Source organism: Equus caballus, chromosome 5 (assembly GCF_041296265.1).
Source record: "Equus caballus isolate H_3958 breed thoroughbred chromosome 5, TB-T2T, whole genome shotgun sequence".
NCBI classification, from domain to species: domain Eukaryota; kingdom Metazoa; phylum Chordata; class Mammalia; order Perissodactyla; family Equidae; genus Equus; species Equus caballus.
This window is the reverse complement of record NC_091688.1, coordinates 75,470,789-75,491,667: the sequence shown is the minus strand read 5'-3', so window position 1 is coordinate 75,491,667 and position 20,879 is coordinate 75,470,789. Positions and strand designations below refer to the sequence as shown.

At 41.3% G+C, this 20,879-nt stretch overlaps 2 protein-coding genes across 7 annotated transcripts in view; one reads left to right on the top strand and one right to left on the bottom strand.

Moving 5' to 3' along the window:
- Positions 1 to 8,162, bottom strand: part of ALG14 (ALG14 UDP-N-acetylglucosaminyltransferase subunit) — a 91,411-nt gene extending 83,249 nt beyond the window's left edge. The window contains exons 1-2 of the mRNA XM_001491203.7: positions 7,824 to 8,162; positions 3,195 to 3,346 (exon numbers count right to left, since the gene is read on the bottom strand). Coding sequence (XP_001491253.1) covers positions 3,195 to 3,346; positions 7,824 to 7,959 — 288 coding nt within the window. The 5' untranslated portion in view covers positions 7,960 to 8,162. The remainder of the gene's footprint in view (positions 1 to 3,194; positions 3,347 to 7,823) is intronic.
- Positions 6,710 to 20,879, top strand: part of TLCD4 (TLC domain containing 4) — a 101,969-nt gene continuing 87,799 nt past the window's right edge. Inside the window, exons 1-2 of one of the 6 annotated variants that reach the window (XM_070268689.1) lie at positions 6,710 to 6,911; positions 8,515 to 8,606. The gene's annotated coding sequence lies outside the window, so the exon portion shown is untranslated. Of the gene's footprint in view, positions 6,912 to 8,048; positions 8,216 to 8,514; positions 8,607 to 10,291; positions 10,688 to 13,808; positions 14,065 to 15,775; positions 15,896 to 20,879 lie in introns of those variants that run through there. The other 5 variants (XM_070268687.1, XM_070268690.1, XM_005610404.4 and 2 more) reach the window with 5 other exon arrangements.

Below are 20,879 nucleotides of genomic sequence, written 5' to 3'. Positions count from 1 at the left end.
TATAAAGAAAATTAGAAATGTTACTGAAAAGCATTAGAGGAGATCTAAATAATGGAGAAAGAGATGATGTTCCTGGAAACTTACAGATGTAAGTTCTCCTCAAACTGATGTATTGATTCAACTCAATTCAAATAAAATTCCAACAGGGTTCTTTGTGAACTTGTCAAAACTACTTCAAAAACCTATGTGAAAAACAAAGAGCAATTAAGACACTTCTGAAGAGTAAGACTAAGGAAGCTTGATATTAGCTCAGGGACAGACAAATGAACCAGTTAACAAAGAAGAAAGCTCGATATAGAGATATACATACATAGAAACTTAATGTCACAGTGGTAGCACTGCAGATCAGTAGGAAAAGGACAACTCAGTGAGTGGTGCTGGGCCAGTACTGGTGGCTACTGTACTAGAAAGTACAGATCTAGATTGTTCAGTATTCTTGGCTGATAAGGGCTCTGCCAGCAAATGTATTGATTACTACTGATTTTTTCAGCAGGATTCCTCCTTTCCCCAGTCTAGTGAGCTCCATGGAAGGTAGAAGGGATAGCTGTCAGGGAGGCTGCAGGGACAACTCCCTGAAACTGTGGTGTAGAAAGAGAGGAATAAGTGGATTCTTCCCTTTAACAAAGCTCAGTGGGAAGGTGTCTCTCCACCCTGCCTCCTCTCCTCCAAGTGTGGCACAAAGGGGTAGCCAGCAGGACAACAGGCATGTTCATGCTACCGCCCTCAGTGGCTCTCCTCTGCATCTCTGCAGAAACTCTTCCCAGCTTCAGATTTATGAGTAGAGACTCTTCAGGAATGCGATAGCGTTCTTCTCTAACGAGGATTGTGTTGCTCCAGCAGTAAATTAATTGATGGAAGAAGGAAGTCTTAACAGAGACACTCAGTCCTACACTGCGGTGCCACTTCAACAGCAGGGAAAAATAACGGCATTTAAAAAAATCCAAAATCTTTGGCTTTCTTACTAAAGTGAATCAAACCCAACTTACTGGGTTCTAAAGCATCATCGATCCACAGTATAGAACAATCTTCCAAACGTTTCACTAAACCATGAAATAATTCAGCAAATAAACAGTACGTATGATGATAGACCTGGAGGGAAATATACAATATGTACGCTAAATTAAAACTGGAGGCTCCAAAGTGGATGCCACCTTGGAAAGAAGAAAAGAATATGCACACTAATAATTGGGTAAAAACAAAGATACCTGTTCCTTAGGCTGAAAACAGTAAGAATTTTGTAATTACTTCATCTTTACATTTTTTTAAGTAGTCTGCTACATTATAATACTTTTTATAAGAGATTAAATAATATTATTATTCTCTGATGGCTTAGATAAGAATTCCTAAGGCACTGTTCTCTCACTCAGTACTTTGAGTTGGAAAAGGATCACAAGAGGCAGAGTGCCCCGTGTGGACAAAGCAGGGGCACTGGAGAAGACACGTGTAGGTAAGTGCTACATATTTGGAGGGAACTTGACCGAGTTATTTACGACTCTGAGTCTCATTTCTCTCATTTGTAAAGCGGGGATACCATTATCTGTCTCACACATTATTGAAAAAGTCAATTACTGGCACACAGGGATGAAAAGTGCCCTTCAAAAATGCTAGAATCTTTGAATGTGACTTTATTTGGAAATAGGGTCTTGCAGATGTAATCAAGTTAAGATACGGTCACACTGGACCAAGGTGGGCCCTAAATCCAATGACTGGTGTCCTTATAAGAAGGGCATGTGAAGACACAGACATGGGAATGGCCCTGTGACAACAGAGGCAGAGACTGGAATGATGCTGCTACAAGCCAAGGAAGGCCAAGGACTGCTGGCAACCATAAGAAGCCAGGAAGAGGCAAGGAAAAACCCCCTAAGGCTTCAGAGAGAACAAGGCCCTGCTGACACTTGATTTTGGACTTCTAGCCTCCAGAATTGAGAGAGAATAAATTTCTGTTGTTTGAAGCCATCCAGTTTGTGGTACTTGGTTACAGCAGGCCTAGGCAACTAATACAGTATTGATGCCTAAAACAGAAATGAAGCATTTTGGCTCATCTCCCACACAGAAAAAACATACCATACCTTTTGCTATGACTAAATAACAGCAGGCAGATTCTGATCTTGTTTGACACGGATTCTCCAAGAATACATTTTAATGGTGTTTTAGTTAGGGATCATGTTTACAAGTGACCAGAACTCAACTAAAACAAGCTTAAAAATGGTCTGGGGTGGGAAGCAGGAGGGGGAGTGAGGGTGAAGTGGGAGAGGAGTTATATTAGTGGATCCTGATTTCCAAGAAGATAAGAACCACCAAGCCAGGACCCACAGATGCAGCTGGGCCTCGGGAGTGTCTGAAGGCAGGGCTCGCCATCTGTTTTCTCACTTTATTCTTCCTGCATATTAACTTCATTCTTTTCTCTATCTGTAGTCTGTCTTTATCCACTAGGTGAAAACACGACTGCCAGTAGCTCCTAAGTTTTATCTTTTACAGAGTTTGCCCCTGAAAAAAGACTGCCTCCATTCTCTGGGTCTCCAAGTCCAAAAAGCCCAGAGAATCACTTTGAATGGTCTGAGCTGGAGTTCAGTCGTGAGTGACCTATTGCAGCCCATGGCTTGGCAGGTACCAGTGAAAGAGATGGACGGAGATGACCTACAGAAGGAATAGCTCTAGTTTTCTTCCTTGATAAAGAAGTACTTTCACTTTGTTCTTTTACCCCAAATTCTGAATAAAACATTAAAATGAACTGAGCAACCAGGAGCAGAGAAGTAATTTTAAAGGCAGATACAAATCTGATTTGCAGAGTAAGTAGTCATAGATAAATCAAATTATCAATAAATGCAATACATTGATAAAGAACTTTAATGAAGCGCCAATAACCACATGAACTGCATGCTTTATGTATGTAAGTATAAATAAAACAATTTTCACAGTTGGAATTAACTGAAAAACAATTTCCTCTATTTCAAAGAATAAAAGAGAATATAATAAATTTAAGCAACCATTTTTATTTCAAGATTTATTTTAAAGAAATTCTTTATTTTAAAGAAATTTTACAGAAAGAATTTCTTTTGATATATTTCATCAGCCATAAACATTGAGACTGCCTTGTGTGATCAGGGTACTAAAGTGCCACGATATTGTTTCCAGAGATAATTAAACTCAATACACAACTTGTAACTTTGTTAGAAATAGAAACTATCACTTACCGTGGTACTGGGGTCTCTATCAGCTCGATTTAGTTCAAAAGAATTTATTTTATGGGCACTCATTTCATCAGTGTCAGCAATGACATAGTGTCTAGGAGAGTAAGCATTAGACAAGCTCTCAAGCAGCCTCAGGATCTCAGTGGTATGCCCACCTGGAAAAAATATCAGAAGACCTAAGATTAAGAAACCCGCAACGGACATATCCATTTGACTATGTTATACTAACGTTATGTTTTGTGTACTTCTTAAAAGACGGAAGGAACATATGGAAACAACAGTCTATGACCTTGTATAAATACTACTTTTACATGAGGGAAGAAGATAATAAATGTATAAAAATACTAGCAGTATTATACGACTAGCAGTAGGTGCTTAGGAAAGTACACAGAAGTGTAAGACACAGTTCCTGTTATCAAAAACCTGGTGGGAGAGGGGCAAGACACACACAGATACATAAAGAGCCATGCAAGACAGCAAGAAAAATTTAAACACAGAGGGAGTGGTTAAGCAAATGGTTATGAAAAATCACTGCATAAGAGTAGGGGAGATCCTTGGTAAACACTGAGACGACTTGAAAGGTGAAGCTAACGGACAGACAGGAGCAGGGAGGCCATTGGGCAGGGGCAGGATTACCAGGACATGAGATGGCAAGATCTGAGATGTTTGTTGAAGGGAAGAGGCGAATACTGGTAAGAAGGAGGAGGGTGAAATAAGGTCAGGACAGTAGGGTGAAAAATTGGAAGACAGTCACTGAAGGTGTCTGCATTGAGAAGCAACAGCAGGGATGTATGAGTACTTACTGCAGGGCTCAGGACTTCCTAAGGAAGACTTCTGTTCACCACCATAACCCCTGCTCCTAACAGAAGTCTTAGCACACCGCAGGTTTGCAAATACGTATTGACCAGTTTCATCAAACAACTGTATCTTCAATTTTTGAAACTGTACAGTCTCCAAATTTTAACTTTAATTTCAAAACTATGCATTTAAAAATCAACTGTGTTCACTGACGTTTCCTTCATGGAAAAAACTCCAAAGAACATCTACCTATAACATTAACTATATACTATTTAAGCAAAACAATCAAATTCCTTATCAACGAGCCGTATCATACCTATCCAGTTTCACTTCACAATCTCCCAGCCTCAGCCAAGCTGATGTCCTTAAAATCCTCTGTATCCATCTTATTTGTGACCTCCTCCTTGCCTCTGGTCACACTGTCCCCCCTACCTACAAAGCTCCCCGCCCCCCACCTCCATTATTGTTGTAAGAAAGTGCTTTCAAAAGTGATAAAGTGAACATATAGAAAGATGATCAAACAACTTAAGCATGTGTTTTCTCCCAATGCATATATTCTCTTACAGTGGAAAGGGAAGGATTACTCTCTGGATTCCAGAAGGAATTACATATAGAAATAAAATTGGCATAGCTTAAGTGTGAGTTCCCGGAATTAGAATCAAACTTTAACTTTATAACTTATCACCCATCTTCTTGGCTGGGGCAAGTAATTTACCCAGCTGATTTATACTCATTTTAGTACTTTTGCTTTTAGCCTTGAAAAACTGTGGTGGTTTGCAAAGTAGGTACTTGTTTTCACAGCTGGAACAATTAAGGATAAAAACCTAATATCCACAACATCTTTCACTGCAATTAAAACTTCATTACACCTGCTTTAAGTCTTTTTTTTTTAAAGGAAATCCTCACTGAATACATTCTTTGAAAATTTCACCTTGCCACTGAAGAAAGTCATTAAAATGATGGGCTTTGTCTTCCATTTTACTCTTTAATAAGATATATTCTCTGGGAACGAAATCTTCTCAGTTGTACCTTAAAATATACCCAGAATGAAAACACTTCTCACCACCTCCTTTGCTACCCCCCTGCTTCAAGCCACATCACTCTCACATGGATTATGACCATGGCTTCCTGGTCTGTTCCCCCAGCTCCATTTGTCTATTCAACTGTCCACTTAAGTCTATTCTCAACACAGCATCAGTGGGATCCTATTAAAAAGAGTTGATTATTTATTAATTATTCAATACTTCGTTAATTATTTACCTCTGCTCAAACCCTCCAATGGCTTCCCTTCTCATACGGAATAAAGGCCTCTTGTAATCCGACCCCTTACTCTGTTCCCTCTTGGGCCTCATCTGCTTCTTCCCCCTCTTACTCAGTCTACTCCAGCAACTCTGGCCTCTTGCTGTTGGATAGCTCCCTAGGGAAGATTCCTCTCAATTCTGTCTAAAATGCAACTCCTTTTCTCTATTTCACAGTCCTTTATCACCATACAATCTACTACGCTGTCTTTTTATTTCTTTTGTTTTTGTCTCCCTCCAACCTTATGCAACTAGAAGGCAAGCACCATGATGACAGGGATTTTTGTTCATTTTGTTCCTGCTGTATCTCCAGTGCCTACAAAATAGGAGGCATTCCTATTATCGAATGGATGGATAGATGAGTGCTCGATATTAAATCTAAAATTTGCCTAAGGAGATCATATAGTGTTTCAAAGAGAAGCAGTAATTCTGACCGATGTTCTTTGAATATGAGTGGTTGATTAATACTATTTTATGGTATCTAAGGATTAAATGCTTTTTAGTAGTCCAGGTAAACATTGAAAATGCCTTCTCCCTCCTCCAAACTTCTGGGCATGAACTATTAAACTGTTTACTGATTACAAGTCTTTCTTTGACTTGGATGATTCTTTGAGGTTTTTGACCTCTCCCTCCCCTGAGTGGTTTGAATGACAGAGGGCACCACTTTCCAGACGAATTATCAATCCTAATTTTGGTTCCCACTGCACCAAACCTAATTCTGTCAAGTGAATGGCTCTACCATCCATCCAACCATTTGTTCAAGACAGAAACCTGGACATCATTCTTGAGCTCCTCCTTCCCTCACCCCTCACTTTCAATCCACAAGTCCTGTGATTTTTTACCTCCTAAATCTCATTTAAATGTATATACTTCTCTCCATCCCCACATCTATCACTGTAGTCAGGCTGTCATCATCCGTCACTGGAATTATTCAAAAGACTTACATGTCTTCCTACCTCAGTCTTTGTCAAAACATTCTCTTGACAATGCAGGCTGAATGATCTTTGTGAAAGCTTGGATTTAACACTCTGCATTCAATAGTACTTTAAAAGATCCCTTTGCTACCAGGACTAACATTAGTCACCATTTATTAAATGCTTACTATCTGCCAGGCACTTCACTAAACACTTTAAATACTACCACATTTAATCTCTTCTCATCCCACGTTTTTCGAGGTGGAAACAGAAAGCTCAGTGACGTTAACTAATATGCCCAAGATCACCAAGTTACTAAGTGGCAGAGATGTGATCCAACTCCAGCGTTACGTCAATCTAGAGGCCTGTGGTCCTAACCCTTACGTGGTATGAAGCAGTGGAGTAATGCCAATAGATTAAAACGCCCTTTAGGATCTGGACTGGGTTTACCTCCCCACATTGAACTCAATGCAATAATGCCCTCTCATCTCTGGCCATTCCAAGTGCTATGGCCTTCTTTCCACATCCTCCCAGCCCTCAAAGCCCCAGATCCTCTTTGTCTGACCAGTTCTTTGTCATCCTTCAAGTCTCAGTTTAGACATCACTTCTTCCAGGAAGTTTCTTGTCTCAAGTTCAGACAAAGTGGTGCCCTTCCTGAAGACTTCCATAGCAGTTTGTATTTCCCAGATTATAGCACTTCTCTCAGTGTGGTAAGTACCCATTTCGGTTTTTGTTTTCTGCTACTTTTTCTATATCCTCCATTTCATTCACTGCTGTACCCTCTCACTTTTCACACTGTTTTGGACGCAGTCAGCACTCCACAGCAAGATGTATCAGTCAGTTTTGTTATTTCTAAAGCTTCCCATATTGCCTGGCCTCCCCCATGGCCCAAAATATATTAAGTGAACAAAGTAACGAATTATCCTTGAACATAAGTTTAGAACGTTTCTCATCCTACAAATATTCTTCTATCTGGATGCAATCTCTTGGAATTTCTAAATCTACGCAGCATGTATTTGTATATCTCTGTCAGAAACGTCCATTTAAATTGTAAGCGCCTACAGAGCTGGTGAGCTGTGTCTGTTTAGAGTGTATTACCTAATAGGGCAGCTTGTTGTTTGTACTCTGACACACTATCTTGAAGCATTGTTCCACGTCAATAGATAACTGTTTCTATCCTCAGGGATTTTGTATATTTATAAACGTGACAATTCACTTTGCCTCATTTATCATGTAGTATCCGCGATTCCTAAACTAAATTCAAGATGCCCAGATTAATAATGCAAAAGAGCCATTTTTATTCAGGGAAATTGCATGTAAGCATCAAAAGGCTCTGCGTCCCCTCTGTTCACTAATAATTTGTTAGGAAAATACACGCTACAGAGAAGCTTAATTAAAGACAAGTCTAAGTTACTCATTTGGCATTAATGACGCCTGCGCCGCGTCAGCCGACCAGCACTTTGCCCCGGCTGGACTGACCGGTTCCGATAACGCAGAGAAACTACAAATCTCAGCATGCAATTCTCCAAAAAGCTCTAAGGAGACCAGCGAAGAGCGTCGCGGTGTACTCTGGGGTTTGTAGTGACCGACCCAAGCCCGACAGTCACAGCCCTGACACTTACCGGACCCAGCGACCACTAGGAGACTGAGAGACTCCCGGGGCCCAGAGACCCGCGAATGAAGCACTGCCCATAGCCGCAGGGCCAGGAACACCGCCACCGCTCCCCCCGCCGCGGCTAGGATGAGGGCGCCAGCCATTGAAAGGAACGACGCATGCGTGCCATCCCCTAGCGCCGGCTCTGAGGGCGGTCAAAGTTCAAGAACTACGGGCGCTGAGGAGACTCAGACTCGGCGCGTGGAGCCTCTTGCTGGGCTGGGCTGGCTTGCGCAGGGAGGAGTTCGGGGCCTGAGGCGGAAGTCCGGGCTCTCAGGACCTTGGGGGCGGGCCCGCCGGCCTCTGCGCGGCCGTCGTTCAAGCGTAAGGTGACGTTGGGCAAGTGAAGGGCTGGAGGAGGTTGGTTTCCGCCTGTGACGACATCGGGCGTCCTGTGCGCCCTACGGGCCCCGGAGCTCCCAAGTTAGGTGTCTCTCAGCGCTCCCAACTTCGTGAACTCCACTTGAGGCCGATGGCCCGCGTCGTCTTTCTCTTCTTTTCTTTTTTTCTTTTTAGAGCGTCGAGGGAAATGTTTCTGTTGCACATGCAGACATTACTGAAAGTGTTTGCCAGTAAAACATACCTTGGTCCAAAAAGTGAATTTAGGGCCCTCATCCAAATCTCCTCTTTCCCAACACTCATATTTTTAACTTTTCTAGGTGTTTTCACAACAGTGTGACCAGAGTAGCTGAGGGTCATCACCTCAAGTCATGCCATGATCCTGAGAGGAGTGGAAGCTCAGTGGCTCAAGGTAGAGAAGGCATCGTCCTACCATTCATCATTTCCGTTAATTTTACCATTAAAGCCAACGTCTCTGCCAACCCTAATTTGCTTATTTTTGTATCTACTTAATGCACATTGCAGCAATATGAAAATACTGGATTAGAGAAGCCGTTTCACCCCACATGTGATTTGCCTTCAGTCCGCTGTAGACCTGCAGGTTAGATAGGACGAGTACACAGATGAGTAAACGGGTCCAGAAAGGTGAAACATTGCCTGAGTGAAACAGTAACAGATTTAGATTTAAAAACCAGAAATCCTAAATCCTGCTGCATAGGAGTTTTACATCGTGTGTTCCCTTGCTAAATTCAAACTTGCTTGATTACCACACTTCCCCAGAGCCTAGGATGTGTTTCAAAAAATACAGTCTCTCGAAGTCCGTAGGGAGCTGCTGAATCAGGATCTCCAGAGGACAGGCCTGGGATCAGCTTGTCTAATCAGTGTGTCAATTTCTATCAGCAGGCAAGTTTGGGAAATATTTAGGGACTTTGTGGCATTATTTTCTGGCTAATAGACCTCACAGCACTTCCCGTATTCAGTGTTCCATGAAATCCTCTTAACCCTACATCCTTACGATAAGGCCATAAGATGAATATTATTCCCCTCTTTACAGATAAAGAAATGGATTCTATAAAAGTTAAATAATTTGGCTAAAATTACTTACCTAGTAAGTGGTGGTGAAGGTTTATAGCTGTGGCCTTGGAAGTCAGTGCCTCTCAAATTTTGATGGAATTAGAATCCCCTGGGCTTCCAAATACGCAGTTGGAAGTCCAGCTGTAGGGCCTCTGGCATAGTATGAAAAAGAGCTTAAGAATATTGCAAAGGCTGTAGTTTCCTTTCATCTTCCCGCTGCGCTGTTCTCAGCAATGGTTTCAACCTAAGACTCTCTCTCCTCATATTTAATAGAAGATGTTAGTGGTCTCAGAAGTTACGTCCAGGGGCCGCCCCGTGGCTGAGTGGTTAAGTTCTCGCGCTCTACTTCCGCAGCCCAGGGTTTCGCCAGTTCCAATCGTGGGCGAGGACATGGCACCGCTCATCAAGCCATACTGAGGCGGCATCCCACATGCCACAACTAGAAGGACCCACAACTAAAAATACACAACTACGTACCCAGGGGGTTTGGGGAGAAAAAAATAATAAAATCTTTAAAAAAAAAAAAAAAAGAAATTACATCTAGACAGGGCCATCTCCAGAGCCAAAAAAGAGGTGATCTTGTCACTGAGGATCTTGTTTTAAGGGTGAGGAAACCTTTTCCAGAACTCCTCACAGCACATTTTCTTTCACTCCTTCTGGCCATATTCATATCACTTCCCCATTCATAAAAGGAGTGAGACCTCAAAGCTGGCTGGGTAGGGTGGAGGATGACATACAACTCACCTGTTGTATCTGCCCTTTGATGGAGGGTGGGTCATGAACAAAATGGACATTCTCTTGGAGAGAAGGAAGTTGGAGCAGGGTGGAGGAGAGGTGAGTGTTGGGTAGGCAAATAATAGCGTTTGGATTGCTGTGAAGATGGTGTGTCTGAGATGGCTTCATAAACTGACACAGCCAATGCAGATGTCGGGTATATTAATAATTACTAGGCTCCAGGCCCCAGAAGATGCCCTTGCATTCGTCATACTCCATTCCTTCACTAGTGTAATTACCTGTATCTGTAGGAAAAATCTATTTGACCATACCTGTCATGCAGCTGAAATGAATGGGTGTGATCAAGCATTTAGGGGCTGCCAGTAAATACGGAGAATCAAAGAGGGTGGGGTAGCAGACATTGTTTGGAGTTATTGGTTGAGTTATTTTGAATCAAGGCTAGGGTCAAACTGTTAGTGTTCCTGACAAGAAGGCTGAGGACTGCAGGGAGGAGCTAGGTGGTAGGCAGGGACAGGAACAAAGTGGGGAACTTCTGAACAAATAAATGTCTGCTGGGTGAGCTGAGTCCTGGGCTGTGACAGGCACAGAGTGTATAGATAATCAAGAGGTCAACAAGCTCCAGGATTAATCAGGAAAAGCAAGGCTGAGCGGGAAGAAACAACAACCAAAATGTCTCTTGGGGAGGTGAGTTGCACTGACAATGCAAATAACAGATGCATGGGGGTAAATTATAGTGCTGTGAAAAGCATGAAAAATGTGTTAATAATTGACAAAATGAATAATGATATTGAGCCATAACCATTTGTAAGTAAAGTCTGGGAAGTGATTTTTATTATCTTCGAAAATCTGTTTCCCAAAGTTTCTGTGCTAAATATCTATTATTCATGAATATTTTAAAAGTTAAGATTATTTTGCACTATTTAGTAAGATTGTATTTGTTAATTTATTCAACATATTTAATGAGCACCTGCTAGGTGCTAGATTTAGGTGCAGGGAATCACCTGTTAGTAGGACAGTAGGCAGACAAAAACCTTCGACTAGGAAGATGACAGTGGAGGGAGAAGAGAGTAGATTGGAGATATATTTTATGGATAGAGTTGGTAAGACTCTTTGATGGATTAGATATTGGGAATCAAGATGGCTGCCGGAATTTTGGCTTAAAAACTGGTTGGATGGTGTCATTTGCTAAGAATAGACAGACAGGAAGAGAAGAAAGCTTTCGTGGGTAGAGTAAGAGGAGGAGAAGATGAAAATGAAGTGTTCTATTTTGGATGTTAGTTTGAATAGCCTTTTTAGCATGAAAATGGTTACATCAGATAGGCAGTTTCATGTACAAATCTGAAGCTTGGGTCAGAGCTAGAGGTATAAATTTAGAACTCAGCATATAGATGGTATTTAAAGCCATGGGACTGGGTGAGCTCACCTAGGGAGACAGTTTAGTTCAGTCCTGTCCGATAGAACTTCCTGCAAGGATGGAATTGTTTTATGTTCGTGTTGTCCACCATCCACATATGCCTGTTGAGCACTTGAAATGTGGCTACTGTGATTGAGAAACTGAATTTTAATTTTATTTCGTTTAAATTATTTTAAATTTAAAATCAGGAAAGAATGTTGTCCACAAAAACCGAGAAAGGAAAATGATTTGAGAATGGGAGTGTAATCAGCTATGTCACATGCTGCTGATAGGTGGGATCAGGTGACTTGGGAACCAGTTAGTCACTGGGGATCTAAACAAGAGTAACATTTCCGTGGAATGGTGGTTATGGAAGGCAGAATGAAATAATGGGAGATGAAGAAAAGCAATCTCTGTAGACAATCAAGTTTTTCTTTGAAGGGGAATGGATAAATCAGATGAGAAAAGGAGGAGAATTTGGAATCGAGGAGACATTTTTTAAGATGGGAATTACTTGACATATTCATTTGATGTTAAAAATGAGCCAGTAGAGGAAAATTGATGGAGGAGAGAAAGGGAAGGAGAACCGGAACACATTTCTTCAAACAATGAAAAAGGTTGGAATTTTAGAGCACACTTGGAGGGGTTGGGCTCTGATAGGAGGAGGGACCCTTATCCTCCAGTAACAGGATGGAGGGCAGGGATATGGATGCAGATAGTGGGAGGTTTGTAGAATTGGTGGTGAACGGATCAGGGTGTGGATACTGAGATTGCAGAGTATGAGAGGCTCAAGGAGAAAGAAGGTATGAAATAATCCTCTTGAAGAGTAATTGGCATACTTACCAGGATCAGTGTAGGAATTCTGGGCAGATCAGAATGCCCATTTGAAACTTGTGATAGCAAATGTAGAGAGAAACCAGTCCACACAATTATGTCTTTTTTCCCCACTGGAAAAGACAGATAGCTGGCTTTAACTAGAGTTAGACTTTTGACAGGTGAATAAATTGTAGAGACAACATTCTTTTCAAGGGAGTTAAGTCCATGAAATTTCCTCTGGACATAGTGTAAAGTGAAGACAGGAGAGTGGAGGTGGGACAGTGGATGAATAGTGGCGGAGTGTAAGGTCAGTGGATTGGAAGCCTAAAGAAGGTTGGAAAATTGCAATGAAATAATTAGAGTCAGTGAGCAATAGAGATAAGAGGTGGTGGTCAGATAGTGGGATGCTTGAAGTCAACATCGTGTTATTACTGTTGGTAGTATTTAGTGTGTGACTATAGGAATGGATGAAAAAGATTACAGAGGGTCACCTACATGGATGCTGAAGTCACTAAGGTGTAGAGAGGAAGATAATGAGCTAGGAGCTCAAGTCTTCAAGGAGTAAGAGGTCAGAAGATGACAGGAATCGAAAAAGAGCATTGGGTATAAGCTAGATATCTTCCATTTGTCTCTTGAGATCTACACTTCTACATTCCACCCAGTGCCATGGGAGCTGAAACCTATGGATTAAACCAACAGGTTTCCTTGCTCTCTGGTTCTAGTTGGGTTTGGCCAATGGGGATCCTCATCAGATCTGATGGAGGGAGGCTGGGTCCCTGAACTGAAGATCTCTGCTCTTCAACATGGCCTTCTCTATGTGTATCTCTCCATCTAGGTCCCAGAGCTCCCTTTCTTGTTTCTTCAGGCCTAGGGGTGGTAACAATTCTACTGTTACTAGCCCTGGGTTACTACACTATCCCTTGTACCTTCCTTACCTCATTTATGCATTTGTAAATAGTCCCTTTATTAAATCATCTACAAATTAACCAAATTTGATATATATATCTCTCAAATATATCATACTATATAGCATGTGGCATTTATTTCCTGGTGGGGACACTGATACAGGATGGTACAACTGCATGACGAGAATTTCAAAGGAGCTGGAGTTTTTGAAAGAAGGAGGAATGGTTTGGAAGCAGTGATAGAGATCAAGAGGGATGCATTCCCCACCTTCTATGGGGGTGTGAGAAATGAATGGCCTGCGTTTGAAAGATATATTGAGGAAGTATGGGAGAGCAAGGCTTCAGCTTATGTGGGGACGTAGAGAAGACATTACAAAAGAAGTTGAAGATAGGAGGGAAGTTTGTAGGTTACAGATCAGGAGGTCCAAAGGGTGCTGTGAAAAGGTTTGAAGGATGGTGAGGAATGGGAGTTGGGTCAGATTGGAGGATTTTCGATTGACTATGGTGAAAAGAATCAGGATAATAATGGCTGAGGTGAGAGGCTTCTGGGGATTGAAGTAAATAAGGATGAGTGCAAGCTCACAACACATTTCAGTTCAGTTCTACTAATACCTATTATGTGCTGCACACTAGGCTAGGCACTGGGGGTGTGGTGTGAAGACAGACCCAGTTCACACTCAAGGAGTGACTTCACAATGAGCCTGACTATGTGAACTGCACACCTCTTAACAGGGCTTCCTAGAGAAAAGCCACCCAACCCACGCTTTCATGGGCTGCCTCGGAGCACGGGCTGCTAGGGATCTGGGCAGCTAGGCCCCTTCCCACCAGAGTTCAACAATCTTCAATCCTAATGAGGGTAGTAGAGAATGGATAAAGAAGCCTGAAGCTTTCCTCCCTGAAGGGCCAGGGAGACCACTTTGGTCAGCAATATGTTTGCCCGTGACAAGGTAAGATGAAGCTGGGAGGGAGTTCTTAGTCTGAGCCAGAAACAGAACCGTGGCCCACAGCGCTCATGGTTGTGTGCTTTACCATCAAAGATCTTCTGGAAGATTGGGTAGGATGGGTGACAGAAATTGTCCTGGAACTACCCAGATAATCTTAGTTGTAGCCAAGAATTGTTTTTCTTTTTGAAATATACTAATATATGCTTTGTCACAGCCTTTTCCTGGATGAAGCTACTTCCTAGGACTCCTTGAATGCTAACCCTCAAAGGCTAAGGCAAATATTTTATACTTAAGTGGCATTTACTGTGTGCTTACTATATACCAGGCGCTCAGAACATGAATTAACTCATTCTCACAACAACCCTGTGAGGTAGGCATTATAATGATCCCTATTTTACAAATGGCGACATTAAGGTACAGAGAGATCACATCATTTGCCCTGGGTCACAAAGCCAGGAATTGGTATTCAGGATTCAAAAAAAGCTCGCACTCTTACCTTCTACAGTATCATTAAAAGTATTAGTTGTATATTTATACTAGCTACTCTGCTATATATTAAAGAAAGCAAGGTAGAAATATAATATTATTTACTATGCCTGACTTTTCATTTATAAAGTTAGAACTAAATAGGAAGAAAAGAATTTTGAAAATGGCTTTTTCACATGCCAGTCATGAATTTCTCTTCCATTTTCTAGCTTTTTCTCCAAGTGCATTCAAAAAAGGATACCAGATTAGATAGATAGATACACAGACATAGGTGTGTGTGTCTCTCTCCATATACATATATGTGTATATCTCAGTCTTGATTCAAGCCTTGTTTAAGATGAATTTACAGTGAAATTACTAGACATGCTAATTTTATTCTCTCACTTTATGTCCGTTTATCTCAGACACATCCTTCTAGATATGTTTATAAATCCCTATCCCTAGCCTTATACACCCAAAATGTCTTATCAGTTCCAAATTTAACAGGACATTAAAATCTTATTTAAAAATATATTCCCAGACTATCATGATAAGTATCATACTACAATATACTATTTATTACTGAACATCACAATATTAGCTCCTTTAATATTCAAAGTTACCATATTTTTAGTTTTAGACCTATAAATAAAGAAACAATTCTATTTCTGCTCTAAACACTGCTTGTCTTTGAAATCTGTTGAATTAATTTTCTCCTTGTCCCAACCCTCCCTTCCCCCAGAGCCTCTGCCTAGCACATCCATCAACTGTCTCTTCTTCTTTATTGTACATCTGCCCTTTTTTTATATCTTTCTCAAATTTTTGTCTGCTGCAATAGAGCTTTTTATTTATATATTTGTTTTTTTGCTGAGGAAGAGTCACCCTGAGCTAACATCCACTGCCAATCTTCCTGTTTTTGTATGTAGGCTGCCACCACAGCATGGTCATGAGAGACAAGTGGTATAGGTTTGGGCTGCCAAAACGGAGCGTGCTGAAATTAACCACTAGACCACCAGGGCTGGCCCTAGAGCTTTTGTCCCTGATAGAAACACACAAATTGTGTCTTTGCTCTTATCTGACTATACCTTATTCCTTGACTTTATATGAAGAAAAAACACGGCAAACCTCCTGTGAAATTCATATACATAATACTACATGCAGTCTACCAGGTAGCAAGCATTTATGTACTTTCTCAATGACCTCTTTCAATCTTCTTATGAACTTTACCACTATTATCCCCATTTTGTAGGTGAGGAAATTGAAGCTTTACCATGCTAACTCAACGCTGCTGGTGCTTTGATGTGACTTCCTGTGGATGTACTAAGGCCATCTAATGGCTTCAGGAAGCTAGTGATGTTACACAGCACAGGTACTTAATGCAGAAAACATGTTACATTAAGAAGAAGGGGATAAGAAGAATGAAATTTACAGATGTGCTACTTAAAGATTAGTGTTATTTTCTCTTGGAAATTTTGTGTAAAATATGAATACACATTACAACAGTGGATAGCTCTTGCTGTGCCTTTTAACTTGGTTTCTTCTCAGCATCTCCATGACTTATTTAACATCCTGTTCATCTTTCATCAACATTGGGTGCCCTATTCATTGTGAATCCCTTCTCAAACAGGCTTATTAATTTACCGATAAACTTTTTTTTTTTGAGGAAGATTGGCCCTGAACTAACATCTGTTGCCAGTCTTCCTCTTTTTGCTTGAGGAAGATTGTCACTGAGCTAACATCTGTGCCAATCATCCTTGATTTTGTGGGATGCTGCCACAGCATGGCCTGATGAGCGTGCTAGGTCTGTGCTTGGGATCCGAACCTGTGAACCCTGGGCTGCTGAAGCAGAGTGCACAAACCTAGCTACTATGCCACTGGGCCAGCTGCTACTGATAAACATTTTTGATAGGAATCTCAGATGACTTACGCCTTTTTCCAAACTTAAGATTCCCTTCTCCACACCAATACTCCAGTGGAATCTTTGTTCGTTATATTTGTTTTTGGAGTGAGTTGAAAGGTAATTTAAATTACTCTGAGAAAGTCTTAACATTTTGTAATACTTACTTAATATTTACCTAGGGAACTGTGAAATAAGTGTGTCTTAATTTAGAAATTTAAAAGAATCTCTAAATTTCCCTTTCTGAAAAGAGGCTGTAAACTAAACCAAACCTCTTATGGTCGGTTTCCTCCATCAATTATGCCCTCTCTTTCCTGAGTCTTTAACCACTGACTCTCATTGTGTCTTTACCCTTAGCCTAGATAAAGCTCAAGTCTCTCCCATTAAAAAATAAAAGCAAAATCAATAAAACCCTCCTTCAATCAGCCTGGCTCAGTGTAACTCCTTTAAACTACAAGCCAGCACAGCCCAACCACATTAAAATGGCACTCCAGTCTTTAACCACACCTTTTATCCCTTTGCCAGAGTGTTTTTCCACTCCCAGTCTATTTTAATGCAATAGGGCTATTTCATGAAACCGAAGCCTTCTGGTGAGCACAGAGCAAAGTTTTATTTTAGATGTCGAGAGGTGGTCCTCCTGAACATGTAGCCAGGCAGCATGTTCTTGGTGGACCCCAAGCATGTGGAAGAAGCATGGCCCTTCCAACACTACAGAAGTCAGGTATCGACTGATACAGGCCTTGCCCTAGACTGACACTGTCCTATGCATGCTGGATACCTCTGTAATATACTGACCTAAAGCTCATCTGAGTGTCTGAGAGCTTGGTTACATTAGTGCTGACCCAACTTGCTCCTACAAATAGATCTTTTCTCTGATAAAGCTTGCAAATAAGTGAGGCATGTGAGGTTTACCCTATCTCAGCCAACCCTCCCTGTCAGCCACCACTGTATGGCTCTCCAATAACCTTTCTGAAAGGGCCTGAAAAACCATCCAAGAGAGGGACCTTTCAGATTTAGGCCTCATAAGGAGAACTTCCTCTTCATTCTTCTGATGCCTCCTCCCCATCCTCTTGTATTTTTTTCTTCCAAACTTCACAGCCTGGTGGCCTTGTCTCATCCTTCAGATATATTAACCACTTCCCACCAAAGGAGGTTTTTCATCCTTTCATTATTTTTTTGTTTTCCTTGATCACAGTGCCTCAGACTTCATCTAAATGAGAATTTTCTTTTTTATTTTTTTTGGACTCAGTCCTTTGGGGCTCCGGAGGGTAATGGGCTCAAGTCTCATGAGTAAGGTTGAAGGCAAATCTCCTGTTAGTCTGTCTTCCTACCAAATGATCCCTATGTCACCTAGAACATAAGCACACACTGCGATAAGAAGTGTTCGTTTTCCTCAGAGACAGCACAGTCTAATTCTTTCTCTGTAAAATCATTTCTTTTCTTAAAGGAGATTGCTGCTTTCTCTGCCACTTTGAAGAAACAGCACGAACCTTAATTAATTAGAATTTATTGATTCTGTATTGATTCTTCTTTTGGGGGGGTTGGGACGGAAGGGGGTCATATTTCCAGTTTAGTCTGGCAAACAAAAGTGCCTAAACTTTATGTTTTACTATTGCTGATTCGCATCCCTCTTCTCCATCCAGATTTATTGATTTATTGCCCCCCCCCAGTTGATATTCTAAAGGGGGAGGGTTGGCCCAAATTCCAGCTGTGACTGAGGTGCTTTGGGTGCTTCTTCATTTTCACACCCAGCTTGGGTCCCCTGACGCTCCAGGGAACAAGCTATCTATCTCAGGCAGAAGTGGCAGGTACTGACTGTGGGAGTGGGAATAGAGAGAATGTCTCTGGAGGCCCCAGGACCCTGTTACTATAGGATTCAACCACCACATCCAAGCGTAGTTCTGAACTTTGGGAAAACTTTCCCAGCCTAAGATGCAGAGTTCTCTGTTCTTCTAGCTAGTCAAGACGCACATTATACTCATGCTGCACAGCGAGAACTGTGAATTACCCTACGTTCTAGGACCCAATAGCCCAACTCAGCCCTTGGGTGCTGGTTCTCAGTCCGCATGCAAGTGGAACTAGTCGTAACTAGTTACAATCTTATCTCTTCTTTCTTAAAAAGTCAGTGTTCTTAAAAAAGACTAGTCCATGCTTGCTGTCTCATTTTTCTTTGTTCATTTCCACTTTTTAATTCACTGAAATCTAGCTTCTGCCATAACTATTTAACAGTAACTTCTAGATTTTCCAGGCCAAGGAGAATTTCTTTTTCTGATCTTTCTTATCTTCTCTCAGGCAATTAAAATTTTTTTCTCTCATTGATTTTCATTGCTCCATTTTCTTCTGATTCTCCTCATATCACTATTGTTCTGTCTTGATATTCTTCTTGGGTCTTTCTTTCTCTATCTAATTCCCTTAAAGTTTTTTAAAAAAACACTTTTATTTATAAAATATATTCAGGAAAGTACTGGAAATAATAAAATGGAAACTTGGGTACCCATCAGCTAGATTTTGCTTTTTTTTTTTTTTCAGGCTGTCATTCTCTTTCTCTCTAAGAAACAAAATCCTTATTTATCCCCTTTTGGTCTTTGTATTTCTAAGGGTTCTTAACCCTGGCTTCCTTTTCTTTTTTACTTTTCATGGCAGACTAATGTTTGTCACCATAAAATCCATTCTATTCTTTCTGGTCCTACATTCACTCCGCTGGAAACTACATTTCTTATCCTTTTTTGCAGCCAGGTATGATATGTGGGTAAGTTCTTGCCAATGGAATATAAGCAGAAGTGATGAGTACAACTTTTGCCTTACCCTTTTAAAAGAAGATGGCTTGCCTTGGACTGCTTTCTGTCTTCTTTATGGACATGTCTATGGCCAGCTGCAACTATTAAGATGAGGAAGACATCCTAGGAGAGTGTGGAACAACAAGGCAGGAGGAGTCTGGGTCCTGAATGACCTCATAGAACTGAGTGTCCCCTCAGTCTAATCCCAATCGTTATGTGAGAGGGAAAGAAACTTCCATTTTCTTCATGTCACTGATTTCTGGGATCTCTTTATTATAGCAATTTAGTGTTTACTCCAACTAGTGAAAAAACTGATACCTGGGAAGGGGCACTTCTAACAAGATCTTGAAACATATACCATTACCTAGGAAGTCAGGCAAATGGCACTGAAGACTTGCGGGCTGGAAAACTGGTGATGCTTGTAGTGCCATTGCAAATGTTTGGTAAAAATTTCACCTTTGCTCAACTTGTAAGGCTGACCATGTTCATTCTATGGGTGAACTTTAGGGGAAGCATTTGGAAAGAACCAACTCTTTTATGTTTTAGACCTCTGTTTTATGTTTTAGACCTATATTATCCAAATATAGGTATACCTATATTGGATTCCTTTGCATGGGTTTACCTCAGAAGAAACCTTAATTAAAACATGTCCAAGACTGAAATTATTTCATTTCTCGTTAAACATGTACCTTCTCTGTAACAGATTGCAACAAGTGGTCACAAACTCAACCCCTCCCTCTTTAAATGCTGCTTTGCATTGTGACTTTTCTGTTCTTCTTATCAAGGAGTGGACTCTAGATGGCCACCTCCTTGTATCTGGGCTTGCCTTCTGACTTGCTGTGATCAATAAAATGCAGCAGAAGTGATGATGTGGTAATTATGAACTTTAGCCCTGTGGGCTTTGCCTTCACTCTCTTGGAAAGCTTGTCATCATGTGAGGAAACCTGAGCTAGCCTCTTTGAGGATGAGTGGGTAGGTGGAGAAAGATGTCTAGCTGACATCTAGCACCAGCTGCCAGCATAACTGTCAACATAATTTCCAAGGCCCAGTAGGGCCCCTTGTTCCATAATTATTAAGAATTTTGAGACAGCAATAGTAGAACAATAAACCAAGCACAAGTCACTTGCCCATGCCGTGAAGCTTACCTTGACTGCCAGAGAAACCATCTTGGACCATCAAGCCCCTGCCAGGCTGCCACAGCCGACTGTCACCACATGAGTGAGCCCAGGCAAAACCAGTAGAAGAACTTCCCAGACCAAACTTCTGAGCCACAGAATTGTTAGTTCATAAATGATTGTTAAGCATGTAGTTTTGAGATATTTCCTTACGCAGCAATAAGTAGCTAAGATATCCTTAGTTATGGTCTCCTATCTGGATGATTAACGTCTGAATCATTCAACCTCACCCATACTTTTCACATCCTCCTATGAGGGCTGAGGAATGCTTTATGCTTTCTACTTCCCTCTCATACTATCCGTGAGATTCGGGATGAAACTTGCAGAAGTACTGCAGGCGACTTCTGGGGTTGTACAGGAACAGCATTCAGTGAGGGACAAAACAGACATGGTCCTCGAGAAACTGTGAAGTAGTATGAGGTTAGAAACGTAAGCCCTGGAGTCAGGCTTTCTTTCCTCACGTCTCAGCTCTGCAATTTGTTCTGTTTCTTTGACAAATTATGT